Source organism: Manis javanica, chromosome 15 (assembly GCF_040802235.1).
Source record: "Manis javanica isolate MJ-LG chromosome 15, MJ_LKY, whole genome shotgun sequence".
In the NCBI taxonomy this organism is placed as follows: Eukaryota; Metazoa; Chordata; class Mammalia; order Pholidota; family Manidae; genus Manis; species Manis javanica.
Genome location: NC_133170.1, coordinates 71,304,060 through 71,330,374, shown reverse-complemented (window position 1 = coordinate 71,330,374; position 26,315 = coordinate 71,304,060). Strand labels below are relative to the sequence as shown.

General features: G+C 51.5%; 1 protein-coding gene across 6 annotated transcripts in view; it reads left to right on the top strand.

Moving 5' to 3' along the window:
* The window catches only part of RBM19 (RNA binding motif protein 19), a 133,262-nt gene that overhangs the window by 20,938 nt on the left and 86,009 nt on the right, over positions 1-26,315 (top strand). For all 6 annotated transcript variants that reach the window (XM_036993369.2, XM_036993372.2, XM_036993368.2 and 3 more), the window contains 7 exons: positions 66-266; positions 1,523-1,652; positions 9,139-9,308; positions 10,049-10,109; positions 13,448-13,527; positions 16,075-16,130; positions 19,052-19,168. In XM_036993369.2, the coding sequence (XP_036849264.2) occupies positions 66-266; positions 1,523-1,652; positions 9,139-9,308; positions 10,049-10,109; positions 13,448-13,527; positions 16,075-16,130; positions 19,052-19,168 (815 nt within the window). The remainder of the gene's footprint in view (positions 1-65; positions 267-1,522; positions 1,653-9,138; positions 9,309-10,048; positions 10,110-13,447; positions 13,528-16,074; positions 16,131-19,051; positions 19,169-26,315) is intronic.

The following is a 26,315-nucleotide window of genomic DNA, read 5'->3' as shown; positions in this document are numbered from 1 at the left end:
GGGCTGGTGTGGGGCCAGGGACCCTCCCTCCTGTTGTCCCACATGCATTCATGTCCCCCCTGCAGGCCGCAGCAGAGCGAAGCAAGACTGTGATTCTGGTGAAGAACCTTCCAGTAGGCACCCTGGCGGCGGAGCTACAGGAGACTTTTGGGCGTTTTGGCAGCCTGGGCCGTGTCCTCTTGCCCGAAGGTGGCATCACTGCCATCGTGGAGTTCTTAGAGCCCCTGGAGGCCCGCAAGGCCTTCAGACAGCTGGCCTATTCCAAGGTAGGGCTGCTTCAGGGAAAATGGGGGGCTGATGCATTGATAATCTTAGCATGGTGTGGCAAAAGGCGGTCTAGAACCACCCTTCTCCATCACACTGAACGTTAGCCCACCGCTGAGGACACCTGAGGCTACAGGAGACTGTGCGAGGGAAGCTCCAGGCGCCCTCCGGAAACCAGGCCTTGGTTCCCTGCCAGACTGTCTTTCCTTGGCCTTCTCTCCCCATGTGAATTTGAACCATCTTTCTTGGAACTTTCGATATCTTGTACTTACAGTAAATTGAAAGTCAGTTCTCTGAGGGGACTGTCTTCTGTTTCTTGGTAAAGAGAAAAAAATAGATACATAGTATGTTAATTTCTCGTGGCTTCCTTAACAAATGACCACAAACTTAGTGGCTTAAAACAGCAGAAATTTATCAATTGTCTCATGGTTCTGGAGGCCAGAAGTCTGAAGTCTAGGTGTCACAGGCTGTGCCCCCCTGAAGGCCCTGGAAGAATCCTTCCTGCCCCTTCAGCTTCTGGTGGCTCCAGATAGCCCTTGAGTTGTGGCTGCACCCCTCCAGCTTGTCTTGTCCCCACAGAGCCCCCTCCCTTCCTCTATCTCAAATCTTCCTCTGCATCTCTCTCATAAGGACCCTTGTCCTTGGGTTTAAGGCCCACCCAGATCATCCAGTATGTCCTCATCTCAGGATCCTGTACTTCATGGCATTTTCAAAGCCCTTTCTTCCAGATGAGCTCACATTCACAGGCTCTGGGGATCTGGGTATGAACATACCACCATTCAACCCACTACAAGAAGCTACTGTTTATCAGGCGCTTTAATGCTGTAGAGACAGCTTATCAGTGTCTTGTTTATCCTTTTTAAAAAATAAGAACAGCACGCACACATGCCCGTGCATTGCCCATGAGCGTAGGTGTGTGGCAGGAGGGAGCATGTCCTGTAACAGCCTTACTACACTTCCTCCAGGAGAGCCACAGTTGATCAGTGATCCTGCCTCCCCGCCCCACTCCCATTCATGCTCTAATTGAGAAAACACGAGGGGATGCAGATGTGTCCAGTGGTAGCAGGGGACCCTCTCCCCTGAGCCCCAGGCTGCAGCAAGGGGGCCCCGTGTTCTTGGGCACCAGGCAGCATGTGGGCATCTGGGCAGGGTCCTCTCCCTGCTCCATTCTCCGGGCCGAGTCCCCCCGTACTCTCTGGGTCTCCAGCTCTTCATCTGTGTAGGGCCCTGAGTTCCTCTTCGGCCTCTGTCTCCGCAGTTTCACCACACCCCCCTGTATCTGGAGTGGGCTCCAGTGGGTGTCTTCTCCAGTTCAGCCCCACAGAAGAAAGAACCCAGAGATGCACCAGGGGAACCTGCAGAAAAGGATGGGATGGAACCGGAAACCTGTAAGAGCTGCAGTCAGGGTGGCCTGGGACCTTGGATGGGAGGGCAGGGTGGGGGTGGGGCACCACCCTAAGTCATTCATCAGGTGTTTGGCTTAAAGTTCTTCATCCTGGAGACCAGTGCATTTCAGTTGGATTTTATAGGCAGGTAAAACTAAAATTTGCAGGCGCAGCATTCGGTAGCCAACTGTTTAGTTTGTCAATTACAGAATGAAGAAAAATCCAGAACCTATCAGTAAGGATTTAAAACAAAACAAGTAAAAACAGCCTTCTTGTTTGATACATCACCAGGACACTTTCGGGTGAGGGTACTTCTCTGAGGTCCTTTGCTGGCACAGCGCCCTCTGGCTTCCCATGGCTGTAAAGGCAGGAAAGGGAAGGGGTGCAGTGCCCCCATGCCCCCCAGCTAATGCTTCCGACTTGGGTGGGGATGGGGCACTTGGGGTAGCACAGTTCTGCCTCGTTGGGACTGTTGTGCAAATTGCAAGACATTTTGCATCCCTGGACCCTTCCAACTGAATGTCAGGAGCGCCCCAGTAATTGTGACAACCAGAAACACCGCCTGCATTCCCAGATGCCCCCTGCAGGTTGGTGTGGCCCCAGTTGAGAACCTCTCAGTCTGGGGACCATGACTGCATCTTAAAATCAAAAGGACCATGGCCATGTATTAAGATTTTGCCCATCAGTAATGTCCCTGCTCCCACCCCATGGGTTACCAGTTTATTATAGTAGGGTTTAAAAAAGTAAGTCTCCCATCTATCATCTCCATGGTTCTCATAAAAGTAAAGGTGTTTCATGCAAAAAAAAAAAAAAAAAAAGAGAGAAGGAGAGAGAGAAAAGGGTAGGGGAGCAAAATTCTCAGTTTAAAGACCTAAACTTTAATTCTGTAGTAGACCTCCTTGTCCATAAACTATCCCAGGCTATCTGCATTTGTTTATTTCATCATGTGGGTAAACCTTCAGGACCAGCCCAGTTGGTACAAGACTTTTCGGAACTACTGGTCTAGAAGCCTTGTTCTGGTCAGGAAGGACCATTCCTCGGTCTCCGCTCTTTGAGGCTCCAAAATGGTCCTGCTCACTGGGGTTCCTGATAGTTGATATAAACCTTTCAAACACCCCTCACTAGCCCCTGCTTATGAGTTAATTTTGTCCACAGATTGGATTAGGGGGTCCCTTGAAAACCTGCTTAATGCTTCTGTCAAAAAGAATTCTCTTTATGCGATCATGGTTTGTTCTTAACTAGTCATCACCCCAAAATCATCAGCTACCTTGGCTTTCAGTCCACTTGCCAAACTTGAAGCTAATAGTTGTAGGTCAAAAGCAAGTCCTCCTGTAAAGCACACAGATCGGCCAGGAGGGAGGGCGGACAATGAAGCACGGTGCCTGCTCAGGTGACTGCTGCCATGTGGCTGCGCCCGTTTGCTGGTGTCATGGTACTTCCCTCCCTTTGACCTGTTCTTCTGTAACACCTGTCACAATTTGTATTGTGTTTTTTTTGTTGTTTTACTTGTCTGATACCTGCCTCTGCCAGATGGCGAACCGTGAGGGCAGAGAGCAGCAGTCTCGCTCACCAGTGGGTGCTCAGCACCCCAGGAGGCCCCAGGCATGGAGTAGCTTGGTGAAGATGTGTAGAGGGTGTGGATGGATGCAGGAAGAAGGGTTTCAATGCCTCTCTACCCGTGGAAGGTGGGGCCTGGGTCGGACTTCTCTCGGTCCTAAGCCCCTGGCACATAGTAGGAGTTTGGTAATGTTGCAAGGTTTGTTCTCAGTTGTTAGTCCAGCTTCAGAACAGAACTAGTGCTGGTGACACCGTTCATTCTGGTAATAGTAGTAGCTGCCATTTGTGAGTTCTGATTTGTCTGTCCCCCACCCTTCAGCTTACCCTTCACTTTGTTTCAGACTCCAGTTACTTCCCGGAATTGCATCACGGATGGTCCATTTCCTTAGTGTCTGTCTTTCTGGCTTCCTTCCTAGAATGTCCATTCATTCCACAAGGCAGGTACCCAGTCCACTTGCTCCCCACTGTCTCTCAGCACCCAGAAAGGTCTTTCTGGCTTTTCTATTAGAATGCCCATTCTACAAGGCAGGTACTCAGCCTGCTTGCTCCCCACTGTCCCACAGCACCCACAGATTGCCCAGCACCTGGTAGGAGAGCGGGAGGTGCGTGCCAAGTGACTCCAAGGGCAAAAGCAGCATTTTCTCCAATGCTGGGCCTTGCGCCAGGCACTTTGGGTTCCTCAGGACATGAGGCTTAGAGCTCTGGGGCAAATCTCATCTTCCTTGTCCTCTCCTTTCTGCCCCTAGGCAACCCACCATCCTTCTCTGAGGCTCAGTTTCTGCATCTGTAAAGTGGGCACGATAACCATTACACTTGTAAGAGTGTAGTGAGATGCCACGTGCAGATCTCCATTTCTCTGTCCCTGTTGTTAAGGCAGCAGCATAACCTGGAAGGGCTGGCCTTTAATTCATCTGTGTCCACCAGCTTCTGCTGAGCTGGGGTGACCAGGATGGGCACAGTGCAGACCCTCCCAGGCTGGTGGGGGACAGCTGGGATCTTAACACTGGTAGAGGGGCCGTAGGTCTAGAAGCATTCTGGAGCACAAGGAAGCTAGGCTTCCTGGGGACAGTGTGCCCGAGTACTGCCCTGCCCCAAGCCCATTGTCCCCTGCCTCCCTGGGCCTGTGTTCCTGTGTTGAGAGCATCCTGGACAAACTATTCCCCGAACCGCCCTGCCTCTCAGGGTCTGACCATGACTCTACCCAGGAAGCCTCAGAGCCAGGTGGGGGCCCACCTACAGGCCCAGTTAGGCTGGGAGGTTGTGCTGCCGAGTCCCCATCACCCACAGAGCTCCTCTCCTGGCCTTTTTTGCCCGTTCTGTCCCTTGTCTGACATGGGTCACATACACAGCCCCCTCCCCAGTCTCCCATGCTTTCCTTTTCACCTGCCCCTCCCCAGTGCCCAGCCTCTTCCCTTGTTCCTGAAGCTTCTGTGGATCCCTATCCCATTGCTCCAGGACTCAGCCAGCCCCCAGGCCCTGGATTTTCTCAGGCTCTGGCAGCAGGCAGGCAGGAGGAGAGTGGACAGAGCTTTTTTTCCCACCCTGCTTCCTTGCTGCAGAGCTCTCATTCTCTGTGCCAGTCTCGAGGGAGGGGAACAGTGTGTTTTATCTCCCCACAACCAAGACCCTCACCCCCAGATAAAGGGCTCAGAGTCCGGGGAGGTCCAGAAAAGCTGCTTGCAACTGATAACAGTCTCTGCTGTCAGCCTTCTGCTCCAAGAGCTGAAACAGGGAGGGAGCCGCAGCAAATCCTGCGGCCTGATTACAATAAAGCCCCATGTGGCGACGCGTGACTGGATTTCATTGTGCTCACTACAGATGGAGGCACATTCTCCCCTGCCTCTCCCAGCCTCCTCCAGCCCACCTTGCTTTTAAATCCTCCCCCTTCTGGCCCAGCCCTGCTTCCTTTCTTACTTCTTCCCTCTTTTTCTGGTTCCTGGTGATTTTGTTGGCAAACATCTGTTCAAGTTTCACAATACCTCATTTTTTCTTTCTAGTCTTTCTAACGTCTCCTCACTTGGGGCCGGGGCAGAAATGCTTCTAAAAACGACCTTTGGCTTTATCACTGTGGCTCCTGGCCGCCCCCACCCCTCTCTGGATGTGGGCTTGAGCCACAGCTGGGCCGGGCCTGGCCAGTCAGGGAACACAAGCTCTGCCCAGGGTTGTAGCGGGCAGGGGCCTCTGCCAGACTCAGGTGTGGCCCTGGCTGTGCAGGGAGAGGGACAGGTGGATTCACGGGCTCTCTGCAGTCTGCTGGCTTTCAGCTACAGGGCTTCAGGGTTCTGCAGTGATGGTGTTTTGCCCTGGATTTCTTGTCAAGGCCTGGCTGGGTGTGTGGGCAGCAGAGATGAAGACAGGATAAGACTAAGGACACCGTCATTGGTCACTACAGGCCCGGGCACTTTATCACCTGGTTTTTATCACCTTCTGTGTGTTAGTTCTCATTACCGTCCTGCCAGTAGGTACTGTCACTATCACACCCTTTTGTAGATAGAAGGGAGGAAACACAGAGAGGGTGAGTGACTTAGGCACGGTCATACCTCTGGAGAGAGCCAAGAGGGGACCCAAAGCCACCAGCTCTAAGGACTGTGCCCTTAGCTCTGACCCCACAGCTCCTCTGTGTCACACTAAGTGCCATCTGTGGACTAACAGCTATGTTCCGGGCACATGCCAAGTGCTGGGAATTATCATCAAACACAGTGTTTTTGGTGCTAGGGATGCGTGGTGACTGAGTCAGATGTGCTCTTGTCCTCAAGAAGCACCTCGTCTAGCTGGGGGACGCATTCAGATGAGTAGACCAATAGGTGATTTCAGAATGGGCTTTGAGCAGAGGAGCCCAGGGGAATGTGATGGCAAGTGGCCAGGCCCGGGCTGGGGACCACTGGAACTAGCATGGACAGGAAGAGCTATGACGTCTGAGCTGAGACCTGATGAGAAGCAGCCAGGCCCCAGAAGACAGGCGGTGAGCAGAATGGGCAGTGCGGACAGCAAGTGCCAAGGCCGTGCAGTGGGGCTGGGTGTGACAGGCTGGAGATGAGAATAGAGGCTATCAGAATAGAGACCAATGCAGTCAGAAGGGAGGGAGGAAGGGGGCAAGGTGGGAGAAGCCATGGGCCAGGGGCAGGTGCCGAGGGAAGACAGGAAGGAGGCTCCTCAATCATCCAGGTAAAGGCAGTGATGCCTCAGACCAAGGGCTAGCTTGTGGATGGAGTAGCGGGCACTTCGTTTCCAAACAGCCTGGCAGAGAGGATGTGTGTGTGTGTGTGTGTGTGTGTCCATTTTCTAGGTAAGGTTGCTGAGGCAGAATGGCTAAGCATGTTGCCCGGGGCCACAGAGCTCCCGGTGGCCTTGCCAGGACTCAACGCAGATCACTCCTGTTCTCAGGCTGTGGCTCCTCGCAGTGCAGTGCTGGCTCCTCACTGCAGTCCAGGGCATTTTCCAGAAGATTTCCAGACTGATGACCTCATGATGTTCTCCCAGCGTCCCAGAAGAGTTACAGGTGCAGGCAGGTGGTTGCTGGAGACACACAAGTTTAGAGAAACAGTGACAGCTCTGTGCTGTTGGGGTCAGGCCAGGCCACGTTTAATCATGTCTGGTCCTTCCCGATGATGGGGGTCAGGTGTTGGTTGACTTATTAGAAGTGGGAGAAGTCACGTGAGCCAGGCCAGCCACACAGCCAGGGAGGTAAGAGGTCCTGTCCACCCTCACAGTCCTTCATGGGCTGGGGCTGAGGGCAGTTCACTCCCTCACTCCCCACAGAAGGGATAAGTCTGCTCGTGGGGTGCCAGCCTTGCCTGTAAGCTCCACTCTGTCACTGGACCCAAACGTCACTCTTCCTGGGCAGGTGCCTGTCACCTTTTAAACATGCTCTTTAAAGCAAACCAGCTACTGCTCATGGGGCAGGGAGGCAGGATGGAGGGAAGTCTGGCCGTGCTCAGAGCCCCTGGGCTCCCCTTATCTGTTGTCCTTGTGAGGCTTTAAGCCCCTGGAATGCCATGCGGGGGACTGGCTGGATTCCAGACCCTTGGGAGAGGCAGAGGAAAGGGCCGTAGGTCTTTGCCAGCTGGGGTCGGTGTGCAGGCTTAGTGTGGGGAGCAGCGAGCTCGTTTATTTGTTGACCACTGCCTAGTACAGAAGTCACATGCTATTTAGTTGCCAAGATTTAAAAATTGGAGGTTTTCCCATAAAAAGCTGGATTTTCAGCTTCTCTTGAAAGATCCAAACCCTTGACCACTGGGTTGACCATCCCATATGGCAGCAGTTGGCCAGTGTCAGGGAAGGGCTTCCCCCCTAAACTGGCCATGAGCCCTCTAGGACACCATCACCCCCACTGTTCTTTTCTCTTTAAATGCTTTTTTTAAGTCTGCCTTGAACTTCTCTCCCAACTTGAAGATGCCTGAGACTTAGGGTTCAGATGCAGCAGCCTCCAGAATTTTCCTTAGGCCACCCGTGTTTTGTGATGTGGCTTTTGTGGCCATTAATGAGATCATATTAGGGCATGTTCACTTTGTTTGAAGTCCTCATTCAGAACCCGAAGTCCCAGCTACTTTGCACAGCTTTGCTTCTGCATCATCAGTCAGAACTTTTTCCACCCTGCTTTGCTTTGAAAGTTGGGTTTTGAGTACAAATGGCCACACCATGAAGTCCCTTGTTGAGTAAATTGTGTTAGCTTCCTGGTTGGCGGAGGAGCCTTTATGTAGATTTTTTCTTTTTGTCCTGGGGCGACAGTCTGGGTTCTCCGTTCACCTCCGAGGGAGCTCAGGGAGCAAAGGCTGCCCATCCATGTGATGTTAACCAGATAGCATTATCACTGTAGCCCTCTCCATTGGTGCTTAAAAGGGTTGTTTTATGACAAAGCAGGTGAAAATTAGGACTTGCAAGCATTAAGCTTGGCATCAGAAAGTGCAGTGGGAGATGGAGACTGTTTTAATGCTTGGGATGAGATTGTGGGGGACAGATTTGAACCTCACAAAGGCCCCAGCCCGCATGCAGAGCTGCCTCTGAGCCAGCCAGAACATGCAGGGCTTAGACCCACGAGCAGGACAGGGCCACCCGTTCAGAACCATGAGGGTGGCGGGTATAGAGTGCAGACTGATAACTGCTTTAAAGATTGCTGAGATGAGATTTGATTTCCCAGGGGGTGTGGGAGGAGTTCAGATGCTTGGTCGTGGAGGGGGAATCTGTCCTCAGACCCTGGTCATGTGACTTGGGGATACTGTGGAGGCTGAACCAGATGGAACACATCTCCAGGTAGCAGAGAACTTCCCAGAAGGCCAGAAAGCTGCTCTCGTCCTTGTGAGGCTCCTGTCACCTTTGGTGGCACTATAACTTTCCTGACGTCCTGTTTATGTGTAGCTTTTTTTTTCAATTTTTCACCATTCTACATAACTCGAGTTTGATGGCACATATAGATAAAAAAAATATGATCTTTTATGCCTGTGCTCCCTGAAGTTAGGTATATTGGGAATTTTAATTGATTGCAACATCCCTTAGGTTCGTGGGGTATCTAGAGTGTTCTAAGTTCTGCTTCCATTTTTTCCTTAAGTTGCATTTTAGTTTGAAAGTTCATTAAGTGGCATTTTGAGAAGAAATAACTTGTTGCTTAAGTGTGTGCTTCAGTAGAATAGTTCGTACAGTGATTGAGTTTGAAGTTCAGATCAGTGGGGGCTCGTCCAGGTGAAGGCTCAGGCCTTTCAGTGTGTGTCTCATATTCCTTCCCCTTAAAAACAGGCAGGAGGCAGGAGGCAGGAGGCAGGACCATCTCTCCGCACCACCTCTCAAGAGGTGCTGAGACCCAGCAAGAGCCAGGAATCAGTATCGCCTCCTGACAACTGCCTGTCCAGAGGCAGGTCTAGTAGGTTCCACGCTTTAGGCCCTGGGGATTAGACAGATTAAACATCACTTAATGGATTTGTTTTTTGGGGGGTCCCAGTGCCAGATGGTGAGACCCTGGAAGGCGAAAAGCCCACAGAGGGAGGAGCAGGTGACTCTTCAGCCAAGATGGCAGAGGAGGAGGCAGAGGAGGAAGAAGAGAGCCTTCCTGGGTGCACGCTGTTTATTAAAAACCTCAATTTTGACACAACTGAGGAGACACTGAAGGGAGTAAGTGACTGCTGCAAACAGGCAGGGGCGTGGGGGGACAGCCACTGCATCTCTTCTGCCTGTGAACGGGACCCGTGTTCATACGTAGTTCAGCAGACAGCAGCCGCCCCACTGCTCTGCCGGGCTGCCCCTTTGCATCTCACTAGAGACCCGAGCAGTAGCCCGACCACCTGGGGGTTGGGAGGGAGAGGGTACCCACACGTGTGTAAGGAGACATGCCAGGATATCCAGGGAGGAGTATGTGATGTGGCAGCATTATATATTCAGAAAACAAAGACCCCCAAGCTGTTTCTGTGACGTTAACTACCCAAAAGCAAATGTCAGCATGACCTCATGGCCTGATGGGAACATGTAGAAGACACATGAGTGGGGGAGTCTGGGGAAGGGGCAGTCCTGCTGGGGATCCCTGACCAGGGTGAGGGTGGTGCATGCATGGGAAAGAAGCAGAGGGTAAAAGGATAGGAACTCCAAACAGGTGTTTGGGAAATGCAAACTGAGTAGGGATGGGGGCTTCTAGAAGGAATTGGGTGGAGATCAGGAAATGGGGCCTCTGCCTCCAAAGGACTGGGGTCTGGGCTTGGCCACAGTAAGCCCAGTCCAGGTGTAGCTCGGCTTTGTTCTCACCCTCTGTCTTGCTGTGGCTTCAAAGCCTCCTTCATTCAGGACGCACCTGCATTGACTGCAGAATTAGCCTGGAAATGCTGAAAATGCTGATAATCCATGTTGACATTCTTTTCCAGGTGTTTTCCAAAGTGGGAATGGTGAAGAGCTGCACTATTTCCAAGAAGAAGAACAAAGCAGGTATTGCACAGGAAATCACAAAAACAAAATGACTCCAGAAGGGACAGTGTAGCTTTGGGTAGGGGGTGAGGGCAAGTCTCACTTGGTTATTTCGGAGGTCCCCTGATTCTGAAGCATGTCACCCGCAAGCTCTCTCATCTGGCTTGTCTCAAATGGCTCCTCCTTCTGTGCCCCGGAGACTCCTGATTTCAGCGGAAGCAGCTGTACACATCAGTTTCTTCTGAATTTAGACCCTTTCCCACCTGAGACCGTCAGAGGTGGTTCTGGGGCAATGCGTTTAGTGGGCTGCTGTGTTGACACTGTTCAGTAGCAGAAACTTCTCCTTCCAGCACCTCTGGAAATTTTCTAGAGAATAGCAGGAAATGACCAATCTTGGGATTTCCCTCATCCCTTCCAAGCATATACAGCCCAGACATAGCATATCTAGAACATTCCACCGAGCCATTAATCATGCACCTCCCTGGCCTGTGCAGAACTCCACCCTCCTCTCTCCATTTGGCCTTGTGTGTTGTCACAAGTCCCCTGGGCCTCTGCTTTGTCTTTTTTCCGGCGCTGGCTTCCTGAAGCTCATGGACGGGCCACATGTCCTTCCCTTTCTCAGCCACGCAGTCCCCATCCCTTCAGTTTGGTGGGATTTGCAGGGGGGCTGCGTGAGTCAGCCCATAGCTGTGTCCTAAGAGACAAATGAAGTGGTGGGCGCAGCAAAGTCAATGAGGGGACCCTTGGTGGGCCAGAGGCATCAGACTGAGGCATGGAGAGTAGGGGTTGACAGCACGGTCAGCAGGAACAGGGTGCACAGAGGAAGGAGGTGGGGGAGGGCCACAGCCGCTGAGTGCACAGGAGTGGGTTGCATGAGAGACAGGAGATAAACTTAGAAAGTAGGCTGGTTCCATATCACAGAGACTTTGTGCCATGTGGTGGAATTAGGCTTTCTTCCAGAAGCAGTGGGGAACCATGGAGGGTTTTAAGCAGCCATGTGACAGAAATGAGAGAGTTCCTAGTATTCATTTGCTAGCACCCCAAGCCAGGTGGCTTTAGGCAGCAGAAACTTACTGTCCCACAGTTTTGGAAGCCAGAAGTCCAGGAGTCAGGTTCTGGCAGGTTGGTTCCTTCTGAGGGCTGTGGGGAGCCCCTGCTCCAGGCCTGTCTCCTCGGCTTGTCGGGGTGCTCTTGATGTTCATGTGGCCTTCTCCCTGTACTTGCCTCTCATGGGTTCAGAGCCCCCCACCCACTTCATTTTTATAAGGTCGCCAGTCACAGTGGATCAGCACCCACCCTAATGGACTCATTTCTAACTTGATTACGTCTGTAAAGAGTCTGCCTCCAAATAAGGTCACATTATAAGGTCCAGAGGATTAGGATTCCAACATACGCATTTAAGGCGGACACAGTTCAAACCATAATGTTCCTGTTCTCCAAGAACTGCAGCTTAGTTTGGGATACGAGGAAAGGTAGTGAAGGACCAAGTTAATGATAGGAAGACTCAGTTGCCCCTGCGTGTTGGGAAAGGAAGTGACCTCTGGAGTCCAGGTGAGTCGGGCTTGCCAGAGGTGTTCTCCAGCTCCATCCAGGGCTGTCCCTGCAGGTAGTAGGGTTGCTGTGTCCCTCTGCATCAGACCCTCTGTGGAGCCTGCTTGCACCCCTTGGAAGTACCCTTCAGCTGCTTTTGAAATAGTTACCTGATCTTCTGGTGTCATGAGCAGCTCTTGAAACCTACACTTTCTTTTTCAAGAGCCTCTATTTGAGAGCCCTGTTCTCTGGGGCTCCTTCCATCACAGATTGGAAGGTCTAGTCAGTGTGTGTACCAGTGGGGGTTCCAGGCCGGAAAGGGAAAGCACGCTCAGCTGGAAATGTTGAAGAGATATCTCTAATGAAGGGGCCAGATGCCAAGGGTGGGCTGGGTGGAAGGGGCACCACAGGATGTCAAGGCAGCAGGTCATGCAGGAGAAGGGCCACCGGCAGGAACCAAAGGTGTGGGTTGGACACTGGCACTGCCAGAGCCACACCAAAGCCGGCAGGTGGTGTGTGTGGAAGAACCAGTGCTCCAGCTCCCCCACCAGCCCATCTCAGATCAGGGCTTCCCCTTGACTGAAACCAGCTGGAAACCAGAAGGTGAGGAACCCCAGTGTGCAGTCTGCGGTGGTCAGCCTCCCCTGGCAGGGCAAGGGCAGAGAAGATCCGCACAGCATCGGGGTCTGTTTATAGCAATGAACCTGACTTTCCAAAGGTGCCTTTCACATAATTTTAATGTACCTTTTAAATACCTTGTAGACACAGATACCACCACCCACAATTTTGGATCTCACAGGGAGAGCTTTCTAACTGTCACCATGGGGTGGCACTGCCTGTCAGCCAAAGGTTCTGTCTGAGCCTCCTTTCTCTGCCCTTCTTTGGGAAAGTCATGGAATTTCTTACGGCACTGGGCCCGAGTTTATAACACATGGTTATGAATGGAAGTTGTGAATGCAAACCAGGTCCGTGTGGTAGGGGCACAGGTCTTACAAATGAGTGAGTCGAGGGTGGCAAATCTGGAGCCTCATTTGGAACCGTGAGACTTGAGCCAGTCCTCTTTGAGTTTGACTGCGAAAACACTCAAGATTAAAATTAATACATCTGAATGAAATTGGGGGCAGGCATGCATCACATTTTGTTATAAAAGGACAAGATGTAATTAGAGATCTTGTCTTTTGGTGCCCTGTAAAAAAAAACTGCTCCCCACAATTATACATGTGTACATAATACACATATATATCTCAGTTTTTGCAATATCCCTCACTATCCGAACTGGTCCTTGCTACCAAGAAGTAGAGAAGCAGACAGGTTCAAATAAAGCCACCACCCTCCCTATCCGAACTTAAAATCTGAAACCCGGGAACCGAGGGTAATCAATCAGATGGTCAGAAATACGTGTAAAGAGGGAGCCCTTGGTGCAGTTGAGTTTCGTGCGTATTTCATTGTATGTGTGATATGTGGAGGCAGGGGATGCCAGGTAGAGGTTTCGCGCCTGTCATTGTCCTAACCATAGTCATCCCTGTTAGTTTCTTCTCCCTCCCAAAGGCAGAATTCTATTATGAAGTTAATTATCATGTCAGTCATCTGTTAATTGATAATCAGCTGGTCCTCAGGTGACAGCTGTATAACCTCATCTGATTCTTCAAGATGACGAGGAATAAGTGGCAAGCCAAGAGCTGACATCTTTTTGGGAAAGAAGAGGGGCGTGGAAAAAAGAAAATAAAGCAAGTGTGGGGCGCGTGGGAACCCTGGCCCTTCTTTGAGCTCCTTCTTCATTTCCCTCTCCACTCACCTCCCATTATAATCTCTACCTCTCTGTCTTTCAGGAGCACTGCTCTCCATGGGGTTTGGGTTCGTGGAATACAGGAAGCCAGAGCAGGCCCAGAAAGCGCTGAAGCAGCTCCAGGTAAAGTCGGAATTCTCAGCCAAGGTCCGCAGATGCACTGGGTAGGTGGTGGGGGATCCATGCCGTCAACTCTCTGAAACTGAGCAGGAATGGAGTTCAGCCCACCTTTTCCATGATCCAAGAGAAAACTGTCCTCAGCACTCTGTTGTCACTCCAGTTCATTCATCAACCCACAGCTCTGTGTTGAGGGCCTGGTTTGTGCCAGGCACTGTGCCTGGCCAGGGGAGACTGGTAGGGTGGACCAGTGAATGAATTCTCAAGACCACGTCATGAGGAGTACTTGGGTGGAAATAAAGTAGGCACTGTGGTGAGCACGGAGGCCTCTCTGAGGAGGCCACAGTTGGGCTGACACCTACTTGGCAAGAAGGAGTCAGTTAAAGATCTGGGGGCAAAGCATTCTATGACGGAAATAGCATGTGCAAAGGGCCTGAGATGGGGACTCTGAGGCAGGAGTGAGCTTAGAAGCAGACAGAGACTACTGTGGCAGGGGCAGGGTGGGGTGGGAGTTGTGTGAAGCTGGAGCTTATAGGCCTTTTAAAGCCAATTCAATATAAAGACAGAGATACCATCAGAGGGCTTAGAGTATATTGGGGAACAATCTGGTTTAGGCTTTAAAACAGTCTCTCCAGATGCTATGTGAATCATAGGGGGCCAGATGGGAGACCACTGAGTCATCCAGGCAAGAGGGGTTGGGTTGGTGGCTGGGGCCAGGGTGAAGGTGAGAAGGGGGTGCACTCAGAGGTGTTTGGACGTAGATTCGGTGTCCTACTCAGACAAAGAAGCGATGCCTTGTGCTAGGCCCATTGTGCAGGCTCAGACTGGGCCCTCAATAGCTGTGGGGAGCTGGGCTGCAGGGAGCAGAACAGTCTGGGATTTGCATCACCTCCAAGTGAGCCAGGCCTGGCCTTGAGACCCTGACCTCAGCACCCTTCCCTGATGCCCCATGTCCCCAGGCCCTTCGGTGGCAGGGAACTAGGAACAGGGCATTCACACACACCTCCTCCTGCAGACTCACTTGTTCCCTGCCACCACTTGCCTGTGCCTCATTCTGCAGGTGGGGTACCACAGTGAACAGGCTGGGGGTCCTGATTATCTCTCTAGAGTAGGCTTCTAAACCCAGGGTCCATGGAAGGGCTTCAGGGATCCAGGACACTTTTGCACATATTCAGAATGTCCCGTGTCTGTGTGTACCATGCAGAGGAGGACACAGGCCTGCCAGCAAGAGGTTAGGCAGCATAAAGGGAAAATAGAGTTGAACTGGGCCAAGTTTACAAGCCAGGGCACAGAGACTGCACTCCACCCCAGCCCTCATTCCCTCTGAGAGGCCCACTTGGGCCAGGCACAGCGGGGCTGGACACAGGGTGGCAAGGGCACCCATACAGGGCCACCTCCCTGGGGAGCTTCGTTTATTTGTAGGGACCCTCCAGGCAACTGGCCATTTCAGAAGAACTTCCTGGCCAAGGGAAAGGCCTTAGGAGAGACAGGAAACTCACTGGGTACTTGGCCAATGCAATTGTTTTTGTATAATTTTGAAAACCTTCCTCTAGTCTCAAGGCAACTTCACAAACGGCTGAGGTTCAGGTAGGATGGTGGGGAGGTGACAGTGTCTGGGACCCCTGCTGTCCACTAGCGTTCATACACTCAGAAGCCTATGGGGACCAAGCAGGCGGTGTGAGTGAGCAAAGGGCCAGGCATTACCCAGCACAAAACCTGGGTGCCATGCCCCGTCTAAAGGGCAGCCATGCTTGACTTCAGCCAGTTACTGCCTCATGGGAAGGTGGGCCCAAGTGATAACCAGCTCTTCTCTGTTTTTCATTTTTTGTTGTTGTGTTTTAGAGACACTGGAAATCCAACTGTTTGTTAGATGCCATATACTTACTGGATTTCAGCTCTGAACATTGAGTGGTCCATCTTTCTCTTCCATATAATTCAGATTCTGTAGATCTACCTTGCACATCTATGATGTTCTTTTCTGTTCCTCCCTGTGTGCATACATATATGCAAATTACCACCAAGAATTGCTTATACAAAGCTGTGTGTTCTATATTGTATGGGAGATTGAAGGGATTTTCGAGAGTAATTTTGCTAATACATCAGTTTTGCCTTATGGGCACCCAGGTTAGAGCCTAGTTTTAGATGCACCTCCTCTGTGATTTTGAAGTTTTTTTAAGGAGCACACAATGTAAATTGAGCTGTCCTGCAAGCCAAATACTGAAGGGGCTTGTTTTGCCTGACAATGCTATAAGCAACAGAAAATTCTGTGCCACTTCAGTGGTGTAAAGGTCAAGGCCCACTCATGACTGGAGAGGACATTGGAAGGCCAGGTCTCTGACCACCCACTGCTGCCTCGGCTCCACAGAAACCATTTCCAAGAGAAGCTATGCCCTGTCCTCGATTCCAGGCAGCCCCTCTGCCTAGGAACACCAGCCTTCCTTCCAACGCTTCCTTTCCCCTCTCTCAGCAGGAGCCCACTCTGGTGAAGGGCAGGGCTACAGGTGAGTATTTCTATGGAGACAGAATCGTGAGCTGTATTGTTTTATCTCTCAGGGTCATATGGTGGACAACCACAAGCTCGAAGTGCGGATCTCGGAACGAGCCACTAAGTGAGTCTTAAGTGCCCCCCCCAACCCCAACCTTTTCCTTTGCTCTAATGCTGCCCTTTCAGTCCCTTCCACCCAACCCCTCGCCATCTAGGACTCTTCCTAATGAAGGTGGAGTTCTCATTTGCCATCTCCGACACCCATTTCTCTCATTAACTGGGCCTGAGCCCAGTCCTTTGAGTAAATGTTGAATATACGTTTATTACAATAAAAGGAACCAAGGAAGAGCACCAAGTTGCTGGCGCTCTGGACAAGCCAGGGGAAGCGATAAGACGTAGACATTCCACTTCACAGCGCTTTCTTTCTTAGAGCTGGACCACAATGCCCAGAGACGGCCTCCAGTTAATTTGAAAGAGATTCAGTGCATGTTAGAGATGGAGACAGACTGATGTCCAATGACCAGTTTCCTGAAGTGTGGAGGGTTTTTCCCTAGAGTTTTAGTTTCGCCCCCTACCTCTCCACCTGTTTGTACACATAATGGAACAAATACACTTGAGGTGCTTCGAACAATGCCCAGCACATAACATGTGCCCAGTGTAAGCTGTTGCTATTATTGTCATTGTTATCTACCTGCCTCTGCTGATTAAATGACCGCATTTAACAGTCCTAAGGCTGGTTTAAGATACTTATTTGGTAGTTTACAGCAAGTCAGTCATTCGCTATGGTCGCTGAGCAGATTAGCTGCCAGGGAGCTGATGTGGAGCTGATGTTTCTGCTTCCTTCTCTCCTTGTTTTTAATGCTCCGTGTGAATCCAGCATAGACTGCCTCTGGTATTGCTCACCCATCCCAGCCCATGCCATGCCAAGCATCCTTGGTGAGAAGAAGCCTTGGTACAAGAGTCCTCAGAGGTCTACCAGGGCTCCTGAGCTCTGATATAGGAGAGGGGGTCTAGGCTCTGAGCTTTCCAGCTTTGAGTTCTTATCAAGGAGTGTGTGACCTTGGGCGCTGACTTTGCATGGAAAGTAAAATGTTACTAGAAGTGAGGTCTGAGGCATCTGGCATGTGCCATGTGCATGAGCACTCGGCCAGCGGTGGTGATCTTTTCTGTATTCTGTCTTTAGGGAGTCAGGCTCAAGTCACCTTGCAAACTCTCAATTCCTAGCCAATGTTCATTCAGTCATTCTTTGAGTCAACAGAAAGTTCTGGAAAACCCACTGTGTGTCAGATAGTCCTCCTATGTGCTGGAGATGGTTTCCTTGTGGAGTTTACATGCTAGGGCAATGTATTTGATAGAGCCTTCTGCAGTGAGAAGTGTTCCACAGTGTCCTCCATCTGGATGTCCAGTGTGGTAGCCACTTGCTACACATGGCATTTGAGCGCTTAAAGTGTGCAGAATCTGACTGTATTAGTGATCTGTGCTGCATAACAAAGTATCCCAAACCTTAACAGCTTAAAATAGCGAACATTATCTCATAGTTTCTGTGGGTCAGGAATTCAGGAGCAGCTTAACTGGGCAGTTCTGTCTCAGGGTCTCATGAGGCTGAAGCCAGGATGTTGCCCAGGGCTGAGGTCTCATCTGAAGGTTCAGCTGGAGCTAGTGGCTCCTCCTCACAGATGGTGCACTCACATGGCTGTTGACAGGAGACATCAGCTCCTCACCACGTCAGCCTCTCCCTGGGACTGCATGAGTGTCCTTACAGCACAGCAGCGCTTGTGCCCCAGAGCAAGTGGTCCAAGAGAGAGCAAGGAGGTAGCAGTGTCTTTTACAGCCTAGTCAGAAGTCACAGTCCAGTTCCTCTGTCTTCTGTTGGTCGCACAGACCTGCCCTGCTTCAGCATGGGAAGGGTCTACACAAGGGCATGAATGCTAAGACGCAGGGATCCTGGGGGAGCATTTTGGAGGCTGGCTACCCCAGCACCTGAGGAGTTGATTTTGAATTTTGTTTCATTTTTAGAGCTACGTGTGGCTAGAGGCTCCTGTACTAGACAGCACAGTCCTAGAGGACAAACAGTAAAGAGAATTATAATTAAATATATGATATGCTATTAGTGATGAGTGCCAGAAAGAAAAATAAAGCCAGAGTTGGGGGTGAGTTGCAGTTTCTGTGGAGATAGTTAAGTCCTCTGAGGAGGTGACATGGAACAGGCTGAGAGGAAGTGAGTCGTATCAATTACTGTTATAGTAACAGCTGCCATTTACTGAATGGTTAGCACATAGTGGGCACCGTGCAGGGCATTTAACACACCCTTTCATTAAATCTTCAAATGATCTGATGAGATTGGTGCTATCATTAGCCATTCTACAGTTGAGAAATCTGAGGCCCACAGGCTAAGTTACTTCCCCAGTATCACACAACTCCTATGTGACTGACGTAGCCTTCACACTCAGATTAACTCACCATGCTCAGGACCCTGCCCAGCTCTGATGGAGGGGAAGGTCCCCCTGGGGAAGTAGGGGGCAGAGAAGGTAGGACTGCATTAGAGATAACCTTGAACCTCGGCTACAAGAGATCCCACTCTCACCCCTGGACCATCTCTGTGGTTAGGAACTGCCCCAGGCCCCTGGGTGGTGCTCCTCAGGTTAGTGGTGAAACGTCTCTGATTTGGACCAGCCAGGAGCTTCCTGTATCTGGAAGGAGGCAGAGGAGACTGAATTTGGAGAGAAACTGCCCTTGCCTTCATCAAGGTTCCTTGCTGGTGTCCCTGATAGCCCCTAAGTCTCTCAGATGGTGGGCATGAGAGAGTCAGGGGTGGATGTGTCCGATGGACATCCACCACCATTCTGAGGAAGTTGATTATGCCCCCTGTCACCCAGGGAGACTGCCTACCTGCCTTTTCATTTCAGTCTCACGCACACAATCTCTTTGAGTACCCCTGCTGCACAAAAGACGAGAGCACTGGCTCTGGGCAGGATGGGCTGAGTCAGTGCGGGTAGCAGCTCCTGATACCCCAGATAACCTGCACCCTTTCCCCCAACCTTCTAGGCCAGCCGTGACATCCACTCGGAAGAAACAAGTTCCCAAAAAGCAGACAACCTCAAAGATTCTGGTGCGGAACATCCCCTTCCAGGCTGACAGTCGGGAGATCCGAGAGCTCTTCAGGTGAGAAGCCCTGGTTTGGCCCAAGGGACGGAGTGGAGAACCTGCCTTGGGGAAGGTGGCCTTCAGGTCCTTGATGGCTCTGTGCAGAGGACCAGCACAGTGGTCTTCCTGAGGTCATCTTGTGGCTGCCTTTGATTTATCTCCCTTAATATCAGACAATGCTCTGCAGAATACATGCAGAAAAAGTCTCAGCACCCAGGCCGCCTGCTCCAGAGAGGAGACAGGAAAGGGTGGTCAGTCTTTCCCACCCGCTCACAGCAGGATGGGCCAGGGGCTCGTGGCTGAAGCCCAGCTCTACCGTTACCTGCGTGAAATTCTCCTGCCCAGATCACTCCTTTGGGCCTCCACCTTGTCGGCACATTCAAATCACCTGGTGACTTTCACAAATTACCTTTGCTCAGGCCCTGCCCCCAGAGGTTTGGATTCCATTGGTCAGGGGTAGGGCTCAGACATTGGTATTTTGATCAGAGCTGCCCAGGGGATTCTGATGTCCAGTCAGGGCTGGAAACTGTCTCTACACTAGGCCTCATTCATTCAACCTGTGTTTGTCAAGTTCTGGCATGAAAATTGGGAGTGCTAAGTCTCTCTTAGAATCACCAGTTAGCACCGTACAAGGTCAACTGTGGGTACAAAATGTAAGTCTTATATTTTGGAGACTAGAAAGATGTAACTGTGTGGAAATCTATATCTTTGCTGTCACTCAGTGCTTTAAAGAATGGGGAGCCATTTGGGGGCTTTACTTCAAAAATCGCTGTCTTCCCCTTTGTTCTAAACCACGTGCTGGTATACAGTTCATGAACAGACATGGTTAGCAGAGGCTGATGCAGAGACGCTGCCCCTGTCAGTGTCAGGGGAGCAGAGTCCTAGCTGTGACCCCTGGGTCCTCTGCCTGGCAGTACTGCCTGGTTAGATGGGGTCACAACCTGGGGGGATGTTTTCCATTTCCCTGCATCCAGGGAGATCAGTCAAGGGAAGTACGTGAGGGCGTCATTGCAAGGCAGTTTGGACCCTTAGCCTTGCATCTGTGTGTTTTAACATGCATCTCCTTTTTAAAAGGAGTCCAATTTAAGAACTGCCAGATCAAAACGGGATTGCTACAACGGCACGCGTTGGCCAGGAAATACTATTTCGCCGAAATGACAGTTTGTCTTGGTTCCACAGTCTGTTTCAGATGACACTTATCCAAGGAAACAAAAGGCCTTGATGGAAGGGAAAAGTGCTTTGTTTGATCTCACGTTTTATATTTGTTTTGAGAAGACAGGGAATTGGTGTCCACCGAATGTAATTAGGCGCGGTGTCTCTTCTCCCTGCCATTGTTGTGCTGGTAGTTTTCATCAACCTTTGGAAACGACGGAGGCCTTCTCGGAGGGCTCACCTTGCTTTGTTGTGCACTCAGGCTGCCGTTTGAGGCAGTTCTGAGCGGCAGGCAGCAGGGGTCGCTGTGAGCCTTCTCAGTCTGACCAAGTTCATCTGGGAAGCCACAGACCTGATTTCAGACAAAGCCAGTGGCCAGCAAAGGTCGGAGCCAGGGGGAAGATTCAGGGTTTAGGGGAACCAGTCTGATCCATTTTGCCAGGCAGGTTTTGCAGGCTTGTCCTACCAGGTGTGATCAAAATCAAACCTCCCTCTTAAGGAGTTCTCGCTGTGTGTTGGGCTCTGTGCCGTGCAGTATCCTCTCGACAACATGCAGCAGCTCTGCAATGGAGGGATGCTGTTATCCCTTTTGTACCCAAAGGACACTGGAGACCTGGGGGAATGAAGTGTCCTGCCCAGAGCCATGCTGCTGAGCCAAGGTTGTGATTTCAGCGGTCTGACCCCCAAGCCCTGACTTGGAACCACTCCTCTCTGCCACCTCTTGTCCTTCTCCCAGGTCTGGAAGGAGCCATTGTCCCCCCAGATTATTTAAGTGGCATCATTACCCCACGACTGTGTCCTTGGTACCAGGCTCTGTGCTAGATGTCGGGCATGCAGCCATTTCAGGAGAGACAGGTCCCTCTCCCGAGCTCATTGTCTGTGGAGGACGGGGAGGAAGGCGGCAGTGACAGCAGGCAGTGACACCCAGGGTATGCTAGTGGGAGCGCAGTGCCGTGGGGCAGCGTGGTCAGGCTCTCCAGGCCGCCCGCAGTGGGGCAGCAGCTGGCTCACCCTCCCAGCCCCCTGGGACCCTGCATGTGAGCTGGGACAGCAGCTCCCAGCGCTGGCAGCGTTGCCGTGGGGTCCTTCCGGAAATCCACAGCTCTCCAGTTGGCCTCACTGCATCATGCCACCTCTCAGCCCAGCCCCAGTGGGCGCCAGGAGCTGCCACAGATTCATGTTTGCAGTATTGTCTGGGGCGGTTCGAGGCTTGCCCTTAAGAAAGGCAGCTAGTGGACATAGCAGACTGAGACTCTCTTCTCTGCCACCCCTTTTGAAGGCCTTAGTTTCCCCTGGCATAAAAGAATAGTAGTACTACTCGTGGTAGCATATGTTGTGCCTTACGACGATGATACAGTAATAATTATTGCTTATTATTAAGTATATTTTTCAGTCCAAACCTCTGTGCCAGTCACTGTGGGCTGAAGTGCTCTGTGTTATTATAGGCCCATTTATCGCATCAGCTCTGCAGAATAATTGCCAGCATCTCCATTTCACAGTGAAGAAACCAGCTCCAGAGCCCAAATTCCTACCCACTGGGTCATCAGGTGGCTCAGGCCGGCACCCAGCTCCTCACCATGTGGCCGCCTCAAGGGCCTGGAGGGATTAAAGGAGATGGTGTGTGTGGAGCACTTAATACAGTGCATGCTACAGCGTGGGGGGTTAGTAAATGTGCTGTGGTTATTAAGCAGCACAAAACCAGTGGCGTCAGGCTTTGAACCCACGGTGGGCGTGACTCTCGACAGAGCCTGTGTGCTTAACAGCAGTGCTGAAATCCCTGAAGGTTCTCTGCAGCATTTTCCTGTTTTTTTCTTTCTTTTCCTGAGTATGTCCCTCCCTGTCAGCCCTCCCACATTGTGATCCTGTCTCCCTCCAGCTAGGTTCTGGGCAGAGTCAGTAAGGATGGGACACACATGCCAAGCTGGGCCCTCTGCCTCGTGAAAGGAGATGTGGAGGACAAACGAGGGTACCCCATACCATGTTAGCGCGTGTGCATGCAGGCTGCAAACTCCTCGCCTCTCAGCCAGATCAAGGGTGGAACCAGCCTTAGGATCCATTCCAGAAGAAGAAAGGTGTAGGCTAGGCTCCCCCTTCTGCCTGGGTTTGCTCTGGGGTAGGGGTGTGTGTGTGCGCGCACGCGGATGTGCATTTTTGCCATGTTGTTATTCTTTCCCCACCTCCATTGGAAAGCCTGGATTGAAAACCCCCAGGGTAGGGGGTGGCTCAAAGGATGCTTCCACGGGGACTCAGTGTGTGCCCCCAACTGAAGCTTCTGCACTCGGGGCCTCCGTCCTCACGCACCAGTGCGTGTGCAGAGCAGAGGCATCTGACAGATGATCTTGTTCCCACCTACATTGCAAGCGACTGGCCCTGAGAGAGCCAAGAGCCCTTGGGAGGGACGACGCAGAGATGGCTAATGCTCACGGGACTAGGGAGGTGGTGGGTGTGGTCTGACCACACCCAAGCGCTCATGGTGTCACAGCGGCCCAACATGGTAGATTCTGGATGAGAACTGTGCCTGTTTTCTAGGTGATGAACCTGGGCAAAGGGAGGTAAAGGGCTGTTTCCAGAAGGACCTTCTGTTAATTTTTGTACTCCATGGGCAGCCTTGTTTTTATGTGATCTTCCAGGAAGGAGGTTCTGCCAACAGGTCATGAGCACGTGACCCATGTGGTCACACAAATCCCCATGCTTGGCTTCATGCTCTACTGTCACCATCTTAACAGGAGGCCCTAAGTTTTTATTTTACACTGGACCGTGCAAGTTATGTAGCCAGTCCTGCCTATAAACCAATGGAAAGGTCAGGAGGTTTTGAGCCAGAGTGTAGTTTGGCAGCTGGCCAGCCTCGGTTTCTGCATCTGCAGGATGGAGGTCAAAATCCTGCCTGTTTTTCCTCTTTCCCCAGGCAGCAAAGGCTCGGTCAGAGAATGGAAATACGCACTGGTGGGGGGCACTTTATAGAAACTCGTCTGTGCCATCATCGTCATCACTGGTTATCTCTGCAGGTCACTGCTGAGGGACACGTTCACACCTGCCCCTATAAGGATGGTGCAGGAACAGCCAGGCGGCTCTCCGGTCTAGGCGAGCGAGAGGAAGGAAGGGTCGGTTCTGCAGTAGACCACAAGGGTTCAGGACAGTTCCCTTTTTTCCTAGGCTGTGTCACTTCACCTGTCTGAGCCTGTCTTCCTCATCTGTAAAATGGGGCAAGAAGAGCCTGCCTAACAGTGGGTGGGAAAGATGGAATCAGTGGATGGACATGAACCCCTAGCAGGGTGCCCAGCTCACAGGATGTACCCAGCAAGCATAACTGTGCCTGCTGTATTTCCTTTAGGTGGTCAGTTTCTTCAGGAGCTAGGGTGGTGTTAGGGTCAGAAAGACGGAGCTTAGTGGGTCTGGAGGAGAAAGAGGAGACTTAAGCTGCAGCTTCCAGCATCTCCTGCCCACATCTCCCTGGTCATTTGCTCCTTGTAAATTTCTGTCCTCTTCTCTGCAACACAGCTGGAATCCACCACCGTCACAGTCAAGGACTGATCTTTTCTTCCTCCTCCTCTCCCTCCATCCTCTCTTCCTCCCGGGACAGGTGATTTATTTTACCTTCCTGGCCATTAAGAGTCACATGCCACTGCCAGGTCATCTGGTGGACACTAGATCACAGGTTGCAAGTTAGCAGACAGGTGTGGCCCCAGATCTGGTTTATTTGGTCCACGCAGTGCTGGGGACTGTGGGTGGGTGGGGTGAACTGGTGTCCCATATCTGCAAAGCTTGGGGTTTCGTATTCAACCCTGGTTTCAGACATTTAAAAAAAAAGGCTGATTCCATCAGGCCAGGTTCCTGTGTTTAAAATGAGGCCTTCAGCTCACCCACTGACTCACTCCAACCCCTAGCCCAGTAGCTTGTCCTGTTCTCCTAAAGCCCCCCATTGCAGTTCCACCTAGCCCACCTCACAGCTACTGTGGGTGCTGTCCATGTGGCTATTTAGTGCACCTCATTCCCCACCCCCCAGACTATAATCCCAGACACTGGTTCACTGCTGTGTCCACAGGCCCCTCGTGTAGAGATGGGGAGGGAGCTGAGTAAATGTTTGCTGAGCACATAGATCCATTGTGCAAGCCTCGCTCCATGGAATCCGGATAAAGATGGGGCATGTGAGGTGCAGAGAGGTTAAGAAGTTTGCCCAGGGTCACGCTCAGCAGGGGCACAGCCAGGTCTCTGTAACTGGAGCCCCACCCCACCCAGTCTGTCCCCGAGGGTCAGGGGGGACAGGTGCTGCAGGCAGAAGTGTTTCCTCAGGCAGGCTGGGACAGTAGCTACAGAATACAGACAGAGAGCTTTTCATCTGAGCCTTTCTTTTTTTTGTTATTTTCTTCCCAGAGGTGTGAACCACCCGCTAGGGGTGTGAATGGGTGAGCTCACAACAGGTGTCTGGAGGCCTTAATTACACGGCTTGCATCTCCTGTCACCGGTGCACCTGTTGTGCCCTCTTTGTGGACAGCGTCCGTCTTCCCGGATCTCCTTTACTCATTTCCTCTCGCGGTGACCATGACCGTGACCCTGGAGGGAGGGCTGAGGACAGCTTGCCTGCCAAGTTACTCTCGCATGCTCCCCCCTCATCCCCCTTGTCCCCTTTGTCCAGACGTGGGGTCACTGCCTGATTAACTCCAGGCTGTCAGCAGTATTTTTCCAAAAGCTCTGAGCTGCCAGCCCTGTAATCTGCTCTCCATGGAGGCCCAGGATGGCAGGGCCGCTTCCTGTTCACCAGGTCTGAGGGCTCCTGGGAGCCAGCCTGGAACATTCAAGAAGGGGCGCTGCCAGAAGAGAGCCATCAGTGAGGTTCTGAGAGGGACCCCAGGTGTCCTGTCCTGCTCAGGTCACCTCCCACCAGACACACCCCTTCAGAGAGACCCTAGATGGAGCCACCACATCTGTCAGCTGGGGCTGGCATGCTCATCGCCTTCCTCCTGTCTGGCTGCTTTGCACCATAGTGGCAGAGATGAGTGGTTGCGTCAGAGACCAAATGACCCCCAAGCCTGAACATACTGACAATCTGGCCCTTTATGGGGCAAGTTTGCTGTCCCCTGGACTAGAGTGGACATAGGGTCTCCTTGGAGATGGAGTGTGCGCTAAGGGTTTTGGTTTTGTCTTCTAGTTTTAATTACACAAATAACAGTTTTTCCTTCCCCCTTTTATAAAACATGCAGAGGTTAGAGGTGAAGCTATAGCCCCTTGACCCTCATTGAGAACAAGACACGAGGCCCCAGCTCCAGAGTTGCTGTGTGCACTTCTGCAAGCAGTCTCCCACTCTGCCCTTTTTCTCATCAGTATTCCTGCTCCTCCTACTCTGCTGAGGTTTTTGTGTGTCTAAACAAAACTTGTTTAGACTGTTCTTAAGAGCAGTTTTAGGTTTACAGCAAAATTGAGAGGAAGATACAGAATTTCCCACGTACCCCCCACCCCCACACATGCACAGGCCCCCATTTATCAACAGACCCCCACACCCAGGGAACAATGAACCTACAGTGATGCTTCATCACCCAGAGTACATAGATTGCATTCTGTTCACTCTTGGGGTACATTCTGTGGGTTTGGACAAATGTATAAAGACCAGTATCTACCATTATAATATACAGAGTATTTTCACTGCTCTAAAAGTCCTCTGCCTTCTACTTACTCATCCTTCCCCTCCCTTTTAATGAGGTTTTAGAGGATGGATTGAATGCATCCATTCATTCATTCTAAACTAAGCTTCTGAGCATCAGTTGTTGCATTTAGGGCCCATCCTAATCCAGTATAACCTCATTTACCTTGATCACATCTGCAAAAACCCTATTTCTAAGTAAGATCTCATTCATAGGTCTGGTACACATGAATCTGGGGGACACTCTTCTAGTACAGGGTGTCTTGGACAGGGTGGTCAGGGAAGGCTTCTCTGAGGAGGGGACATTCTAGTGGACACCTGAGGGTTGAAGGAGCAAGCTGCATGCAGATCTGGGGGTGGCAACTGTCAAGCCCAGAG